The 9,524-nt window shown below is 39.2% G+C and overlaps 1 protein-coding gene across 1 annotated transcript; it reads right to left on the bottom strand.

Moving 5' to 3' along the window:
• Positions 1-3,957: 3,957 nt before the first annotated feature.
• On the bottom strand, positions 3,958-7,895 carry snai1a (snail family zinc finger 1a). The gene is made up of 3 exons (XM_051672761.1): positions 7,506-7,895; positions 6,600-7,109; positions 3,958-5,303 (listed from the first exon to the last, which is right to left on the bottom strand). The coding sequence occupies exons 1-3, from the start codon at positions 7,579-7,581 to the stop codon at positions 5,119-5,121; spliced, it is 771 nt and encodes a 256-aa protein (XP_051528721.1). The 5' UTR covers positions 7,582-7,895; the 3' UTR covers positions 3,958-5,118.
• Positions 7,896-9,524: the final 1,629 nt, after the last annotated feature.

Here is a 9,524-nt window from a genome sequence, read left to right as displayed (position 1 = left end):
AGAAAATAAATAAAAGTAGTAATTTAGTTTACAAATGTACTTTTTTAACTTACGTTTCCATTTCTACTGAGAAATAAGCATTATAATAATTAAATATTCTCTCAGTTATCTCTAAAGCACTCTTGAATTTGTTCTACATCATCAGATGTGACGTTATGGTGCCTTGGAAGGAAATCTGAAGCCAGTTTGTGTGGTGCATTTATACTAAAATACTGACTGGGCAGCGAGGCAGCTGCCTTTGGTTTCAGACGCAGCCAAAATCACAAGGAGCTACTATAACAGCAGATATGCCTTTAATGAAGTTTAGAATACCTGTGGTGAGAAATGCTTGACTTTGTGCATAAAGTCAGTTTGACACAGACAGTTTGGCGGCTCTGAAGCATTCCTTAAGGCTCAAGTTTGTCGTGGGTGCAGGACCACTCGTGTTTATAAGAGGCTGACAGCTTCTTCCTGCATCCCAGGCCCCGAGCCCCAAGGCCTTGCCGAGGCCATGGCGGCTCTCTCCCCCTGACTGAGTGGGAGAGCAGGCGTGGGAGGGAATCTTGAGTTGGGGGATGGGGCTCGGCTGCAGCTATACTGCAGTCTCTAAACACTTGAGCCTACTTGTTCTCTCCCTGCAAAGTCAGTCCAATGTAAACTCCCATTTCCTGCCTGGGACATTGACTGTCTCTGAGGGAGAGAGATGATCCTCATGTGAAGTAAGGCAAAGGCTGCATCGCAACAAAAAAAGACACATCATACTTATGCTCAAATTTAGCTATGTAAAGTAGAGAGAGACAGAGAGAAAGAGGGAAAGAAAGGGAGTGTAAGGCATACACAAGCCCTGAGAAAGAGGCTGGAATGTTAAACACATGCTTTATGGCAGCAGCAGCAGCCACTTTTGGTAAATTACAGTGAATGTTCTGGCACTTGGGAGCATGCAGTGGGGAAGGAGTTCTCCGATTTCAGAGGCAGACGTCTCATTATCCAACTGGAGGAACAACTGTATGAGAGTACATATTTAGTTTTCTTAGCACAGAATATGCACTCCTAAAAATTGCTGTGGGTTGCATTACAGCAAACACTCTGTGAGCTGGCAGCATAGTGACATGTTGGCTCAACAGATGCTTTCCAGGTTTGCTCTGATTCTGTTTGGAAGAATAAGGTTGATGAATCAAGTACACTTTTATGTGGTCCGTGTACCTGCTGACAAAGCTGAGTCGAGCTTTATCAGGAATTTCTCCTTCAAGGTGTCTCTCAGCAACACTGATGACGTCATCTCATTAGACTGCCGCTACCTCCCCTCTGGGCTTGTTGCAAATCGGCCACATGTAACTGCTCTGCTCCCATTTTTACACAGATGTTTTCCTGAGCATTGCAGAACTGGGTTCTTCCACTATTGCACTGCGCCTAAAGAAGATTTAAAGGGATAGATCACCCAAAAATTAAAATTCTGTCATTATTTACTCACCCTCAAGTTGTTCCAAAACCAGAATGTCAAGATTCTTTGAAAGTAAAAAAAGGTCATACATGTTTGGAGCAACATGAGGGTGAATAAATGATGACAGAATTTTCCATTTTGGGTGTACTAAACCTTTAATCCCAACTGCACCAAAATCTTAGTCTGGAGGCATAACGCTTAAACAATTCTTTCCCAGCCAGCACCCCCCAAGGATTCCACCTCACTGTCATAAAGAACATGCCAGCACCTGACACATGCATTCCAAAGATTGTGTATGTCTGTAAGTGGTTGGGTGACTAAATGGGAAGCGGCTCCTCAAACAACACTTTTTTAAGACATTCAGATCTGGGACAGCAAATGGAAGGACTTACCTCATCCTTCGCAAACGCACCTACACTTAGTATGACTGCTGGATAAACATCGAGGGAACTATGAGAACTCAATCTTGCTTCTGATAGAAACTGACTCACTGTCTGGATTCTGGAGTTCAGAATGATTAATGTAGATCTGTGTTTCAATTACTAGCATATGAGCATTTCTGTTCTCACCATAGCCGGGAATAACGGTAAATATCAAAGATGCCGACTTCAATAACACCGGAAAGTTTTATCGTAGTTGACAGGATGTTATTTAAAGGGATAGTTCACCCAAAAATGAAAATTCTCATATGGATTACTTTTATGCTGCCTTTATGTGATTTTTGGAGCTTCAAAGGTCTGGTCACCATTTACTTGCATTGTAAAGACCAACAGAGCAGAAATATTCTTCTAAAATTCTTTGTGTTCTGCAGAAGAAAAAAAGTCATACACATCTGGGATAGCATGAGGGTGAGTAAATGATGAGAGAATTTTCATTTTTGGGTGAACTATCCCTTTAATAAACAAATCCAATCGAGGTGTGAGTTCATCCATTGAATCTTAATTTAAGTTGCACCCAGACCACAAAACTTGGGAGCATCTCCAGAGGGGTTCCGTTCACGCTGGTGTACCGAATTCACTCTCAAAATGTGGGTGGGTGTTTCTTCAACATAAAGCAATTTCAACCCAGGGTTTGATTTTTAATCAAACTAACATATTTCAGATTTTTGTTATATAAAGTTCACATTAAAACTGAACTGGAAGCTTTTTTCCAGGCCTTAATCATTTATTTTTGGTACTTTTCAAATGCCTTTTATTTATAATTTTAGCCTCGTCCCAGACTTTCAATAATAAACTATGAAAATCCATTAGAAAAATAATAATTATTTTTATATTTACTGTGTGGTAATTGTTTCTCTAAATAAAAAAAACTGTCACACAAGCATCATTTCCATTACACCTTACACCTTACACAGCTTACACTGAGGCACTTACAATGGAAGTGAATGGGCCCAATTTTAGGAGGGTTTAAAGGCAGAAATGTGAAGTTTATAATTTTATAAAATCACATTAATTCCTCTGTTAAAACTTGTGTAATATTTGAACTGTAAACTTGATTATGTCATCGTTTTTAGTCGTTTTAGGGTTTATGTCATTACGTTGTCTAAGAGTGTGAAATTTGTTTTAAGACTTTACTTTCTAGAAATCCACAGTGCTAAAAGTGCCTGAAGTTGAAGAAACACCCAGGTATGAATCCTGAAAATTGAAGGTGTATTCACTTTGGTAATAGAATGCGGTCATCACACTCATTTATAACCAAACTGTGGGTGAACGTAACCATATTTAACAATCTAAAAACAAGACTGACAGCTTTATTCTGCTGCTGTGTGAATGTCACTTATAGGTGCTGTTCTAGGGTCGATTTTAGCTTCTGTATGGAAAGCAGGGAGCTGATCCCAGCTCAGCCCTATTATTCTGAGGTATTACAGTTACACAGGCCAGGTTTTGAGTTCAGCACCTAGGAGCACCTTACATCAATGCAGCATACACATGCAGCTCTTCCAACACTATCCACACTGCATGCACAGCTTCCAACATGAAAATATTTATGTAAGGCATTCCATCAGTTTCCCTTGCAGCAATTCCATTACCCCCAGAAGCAGAATTACAGTTTGAACGAACACAGAGCACTCGGGCTACAATGACATCTTTCTGCCTTGTATATAAAAACAGATCTGAAGCTCTGAACACATGCATACACATACAGAGTAATACACATCGTTCACATGAACAGGCCGCAAGTCCGTACTGGGTAAACCGTATTGTTTGCAGAGAGCGAGTATGTGTGCGTGCAGTATGACAGGTGTTATTGTGTGGGGCAGGTGTATGCGGTTGTCCCTGTGCTGTCATAGTGCATTCACCTGTTCACCTGCCACCCAGCAAACATCACAGTTACAAACCAGTGAGTCACTTCTATTCACAGGAAATGAAGCACCATTTTTCCTATTAATGCATTTCAACAGCTTCAAATAGTGAGAGTTGTCAGACAGACAGAATGACACCTCGAGTCCTTGGAGTCATTTCCTAGTTCCACGCTTTTTTGTGAAACTCTAGCGAATCCAAAATGAGTAAACATGAATCATCAAAAGCTTTGTATAAACTTAAATTATTTTTATTGGATGGATATGATTTGGACAAATACAGTGAGATGAAATATGAAAAAAAATAATAATAAAAAAAATATATATAATAATTGCACAGAACAAAAAAAAAACAAAAAAACAACAACATTTCATGCACAGTTTCTGTTGTCAATACATAGCAACACATTATAGCCATTATGTCCATATGCATAGTGGACAGAAGAATGTGCGATTTCCTTTTCTTCACATCAGATTTAAAAAAAAAAAAAAAAAAGGTGTTTGCACTCATCACTAGAAAAACATTGAGGTACAAGAAAACATCTTTAAATTACAAAAAAGAAAAATTTTGCAAACATGGCTTTGCCATCCAATCATTAGTTTTGATACAAAATGACAGGACTTCAATACTCTTTGGTAAATTGGAGTGCATTTTAAAACTCTTTTAAGTCCCCGGATACAACAAAAAAAGAAGAGTAAAAAAGGAGTGGTAAAAACAGACATTGGTACAAAAACAAGCAATGAGCTCAAGGCAAATTTTGCGCATGCAGGTTACATCCCCAATAAAACCAACTAAAAACACAGTCAGCTCTACTTCTTTATGGCTCTTCCCAAATGTGTTTCTAAAGAAATCGGCAGACGCCACCTGTTATCAGAGATGTGACCGTCAGAACAGGGCCAGAACACCTGTTAGCACACTGCCTCTGCACCACAGAACAGCTGTCTATCTGTGTGCATATGTTTTGTATGTGTATGTCATGCTGAGAGACATAACCAAACATAGCGAGTCAACCCCCAACCTGACGGCAGCTGTCCCTGGTTCAGTACTCGTAGCCGATTGGCACAAAGAGGCATTTTAGGACAGCAATTATACTTTATTTTGCAGTACATCTCTCATAATTCCTTCATTTGTAGTATTTTGGTTAAGAAAAAGAAGTCCAAAACTTATCTAGCAATGTGGAATGTATCAACCATGTTAAGTTTAGGAAGTTTTCTTGAAAGTTTTAGCTATGTTGTCCTTCTCCGGTCCCATATTGCGTGTATGTGTGGTTGTTGAGAAGAGAGGCACGCAGTCATTATTATCTCACAAGGCACCATGTCCTATTAGCACCTCCTGGCAACACAGAAATGTTGCTTTTCCACTTTCTTTCATATGATGGCTCTCAGTGACCAGGTGTCTTTAAGCTGTGGAGGGGCAGCAACCAGCTGCGGTGTGTTTCTGCAGCAAGGACATGCGGCTGAAGGTGCGAGAACAGGTGCCACACTGGTACTTCTTCACATCTGCGTGGGTTTGCAGGTGCGCCCTCAGGTTTGAACGGTCAGCAAAGGCACGATTACAATGCTGGCAGGAAAATGGACGCTCACCTAAGAAACAAATGAGAGGGATTAGAAACTTTAAAATGTGTTTTGTGATCTGGAATGTAATTTTCTTTGACTTTCTTAACAGAAACAAGTTTCACTGATTGAATCAACCAAATGTTGACTTTAAGGTACACAAGTGGCTACTCTGCAGGATGATGACAAGTGCTCCCTAGCATTCTTGATCAACTTATCTCTGCTTATCTCCACTCTCACACTAGTGATTGATAAGATTGTCCTATTGTGTCATTGTTTAAGAAGATGTCGACACAATGAGTGATCAATGAAAAGCAGTTGTATTGAGGGCTTATTCGCGGGACTAAGTGCATCACTAAACTAGTGGTGTTGGATTAAAGAAATATTCTGGGTTCAATAAAAGTTAAGCTCAATCAACAGCATTTGTAGTGACCACAAAAATGTATTTCGTCTTACAGTGGAGGCACTTAAAATGGAAGTGAATGGGGCCAATATTTGGAGAGTTTAAAATGGCAGAAATGTGAAGCTTATAAATGTATAGATGCACTTACAATCATTCTTTTCTTAAAACTTGTGTTGTTTGAACAGTAAAGTTGTTTAAATAGTTGTTTTACAGTTGTTTTAGGGTTTATGCCCTTATGTCATCATGGTAATGAAGCTATATCACACTAAAATCTGAGAACACGCATATTGTTTAAGTTTTGTGACTTTACTTTTGAAGCAGTGAGTATTTTAACATTTACAGACCGACTCCATTCACTTCCTTTGTAAGTGCCCCATTTTTAAAAGAAAAGGAGGGACGAGTCCAGATTTATTTTTGTGGTAATCAACATTATGCCACAAATGAGCTTAAAGGAATATTCCAGGTTCATTACAACTTACATTAAATTGAAAGCATTTGTGGCAAAATGTTGATTACCACAAAAAATAATTTACACACATCCCTACTTTTCTTTATAAAAAGCAAAAATCGAGGTTACAGTCAGACACTTACAATGGAAGTGAATGGAGCCAGTTTTTGAAGGGTTTAAAAGGCAGAAATGTGAAGCTTATAAATTTATAGAAGCACTTACACTTCCATTGTAAGTGTCTGACTGTAACCTCGATTTTTGCTTTTTTTTAAAGAAAAGTAGGGACGAGTTGAAATGATTTTTTGTGTTAATCAACATTATGCCACAAATGCTGAACTATTTTTTAACCTGGAATACTCCTTTAATTAAACGGGATTTTAGAGACTTCCAAAACAAAATAGGAGACATTTACTCTGCTACATCAACAAAAAGAATGCAAAACTGTATGAAACTAGTAACTAGTACATTTGATTACCTGTATGTGTGCGAATGTGTCCTCTCAACAGCCAGGGTCGGGAGAAGGCTTTTCCACAGGTAGGGCAGACACATGGTAGTGTGTGTGACCGGATGTGCATTTTCAGAGCACCGAGACTGTTGTATTCTTTGGGACAGTGCTTGCAGAAAAAGGCTGGACGGGTGGCGGGGACAGATTCTTCGCTCTTGTCCTCCCTCTGCGCTGCCCTGTTCTTGGTGCTGCGTCTCGGTCTGCTCGTCTGCTGTGGGTGGTAGGTGTCTGAGGAATCTGGGCTCGGTGGATCTGATGTGCGTCCTTCATCTTCTTCCCCACTGCTGCTGCAGCTGACACTGGAGGGCGAGCTGAGGTCCAGCGGGCCCTGGCTAGTGGAGAGGGTGGTTGGGGATGTGGGATCGTGCAGGGAAGGTAACAAGGTGATGTCCCATACCAGTCCAGTGGTCAAGCAAGTCACGGGAAAGTCATTGCTGACTGCTGGGAGTTCTGCAAGTGGGTATCTGTCTGGCAAAGTATCTGATGTGCAATAGAAAAAGACAAAATAAGTCCAGAGGATATTTATAACCATTATAGACTTTATAAAGCATGGAGGTAAGATTATAAGGTATTCAAATGACACAACAGTTGCAACATGATTAGAAACTCAAAAACCACATGTGCATCTCGCATGCAACCAGAGACACTAAAGAAAGGAGGCTCTGTCTAGATGGAAATTTCACAAGGGAAATTCTTGAGATCCCTTTAAAAAAAAAAAAAAAAATCACTCCAGGAAAGAAACATTTCTTCATATGTCTGTATGCAATACCAGGTTATTCTAAGCAGCATGCCTAATACATACAATCGTATACTACTTCAAACAGTTCACAGTAAGCAGAGATTTGTATTTAAAAGACAACAAACAAAAAAACTCACCATTTTGACATTCCAACTCGCTGTAGTTTGGCCTCTTGCTGGTGAAATACTTTTTTACCAGGAAAGAGCGAGGCATACTGAACTCTCGAGTTTTGGCGCTCCAGTCCAGTTATTTTCAGAGGCAAAATGTCTCGCAAAAATGTCCCACTTGAAATACTCAAGAAGTCATAAAATGCATCGACCTTCGTTCTCGCAACACGAAACACCGATCTGTAGCAATGGACTACAATTAGTAACTCTGTACTTATTTAAAATAGTCTGACAGAGTAAGTGGGTATACGTCCATTTCGACCCGCCCTAAAGAACAGCCTCCAGCCATCGGTGTCGTCAGCGCTTCAATTGAATTACCTAAAGCACTTGACTGCTGCCTAGGTGTGAATGTTCTAAAGCGCACTTCGCAGGTAACACACTGAACATAATTGTTTAATTCGTGCCTATCAAGATCATGTAAATGAGCCATTCAAAATGCATTGTTTACTTCCCCGCTCTAAGCCCATTTGTGTGTGGAATGCCAAATCATTGCCTATTTAAATGAAGGCTTTTGTGAAGGAGCTGTTGACGATTTCCAACGTCCACACAACCCATGATAATAGAAATGGTGATTAAAGCATAGAAATCTCTCGTCTACTTCTTATCAAAAACATCTGTGCTAGCTCTTGGTTGTACACAGGCAACGTTAGGGAACGAATGCATTTATTCTAAGGACCACAAACATCATATAATAAGAAGGAGAAGTTTATTAGCTAACTTTGACATAACTGACAAGAGTGAGACTGGGGTAAGTTTGGTGTATGTGAACTTCAAGTTTGATTATGGCTCCATCTTGTGATCGTAAAAGGTTATTCATAAAATTCGGTGCCTTGTAGGTTTTGAGACGTTTGAAAAACAAAACATACTTTATAAGTATCTTTATATTTCATCATGATATGTTAAAGTCATACGGGTCAAGCTAAATGACTTAAAATATTCAGTCATCCATCTGGTTAAATGGTCAGGGTGGACATTCAATGAGTAAAATTAGCCACTACATGGTCTGTGAATGATATCTAGCTAACATATTTGTAAACATATATGGATGATTTAATTTCTTTTAACATAAATATGTAGAAATTTTTAAATGATATTAATTTTCCCATACCGTCCCATAAAAGCGCAGACATGTTATGCTTGATCATATATTGCTAACATCACAAAAGAAAGATAAACATAAATAAAACAGAAAAGTTACACACTTCAGATATCTCAGACATTATTTTGCTGAATGCCTGATCTCACCAACATAGATCTTCAATTATAGGAATATTCCAGTTTCAATACAAGTTAAGCACAATCGACAGCATTTGTGGCATAATGTTGATTACCACAAAAATTTATTTAAACTTGTCCCTCATTTTCTTTAAAAAAGCAGAAGTCTGGGTCACTGTGATGCACCTACAATGGAAGTGAATGGGGCCAATATGTAAACGTTAAAATATTCACTGTTTCAAAAGTATAGTCACAAGATGTAAACAATATGCACGTTAACATGATTTTAGTGTGAAAAAATCCATTACTTACCTTTTCTGTGTAAAGTTATCCAATGTAGCCGATATCCGATGTAACACCATAAACCCTAAAACATCAATTTAAACAATTTAACAGCTTAAATAATCAGAGAATCAGAGTCAGAGAATCAGAGTGAGCTTTATTGCCAAGGAATTTGTCTTGGTGACAGAAGCTTCTAGTGCACAAACAATACAGCAACAATACAGCCCTTTTCCTTATTCTGGAAGTGTACAGTTCTTGAAGGGAGGGCAGGGGGCAACCAATAATCCGCTCAGCAGTCCTAACTGTCCTTTGTAGTCTTCTGATATCCGATTTCGTAGCTGAACCAAACCAGACAGTTATTGAAGGACAGACTCAATGACTGCTGAGTAGAACTGTATCAGCAGCGCCCGTGGCAGGTTGAACTTCCTCAACTGGCGAAGGGAGTACAACCTCTGTTGGGCTTTTTTTTTTTTTTTACAATGTCAGTGTCAA

The sequence above is a fragment of the Myxocyprinus asiaticus genome, chromosome 35 (assembly GCF_019703515.2).
Source record: "Myxocyprinus asiaticus isolate MX2 ecotype Aquarium Trade chromosome 35, UBuf_Myxa_2, whole genome shotgun sequence".
In the NCBI taxonomy this organism is placed as follows: Eukaryota; Metazoa; Chordata; class Actinopteri; order Cypriniformes; family Catostomidae; genus Myxocyprinus; species Myxocyprinus asiaticus.
Note: the sequence above shows the minus strand (reverse complement) of the source record. Positions and strands in the feature narration are given on the sequence as shown.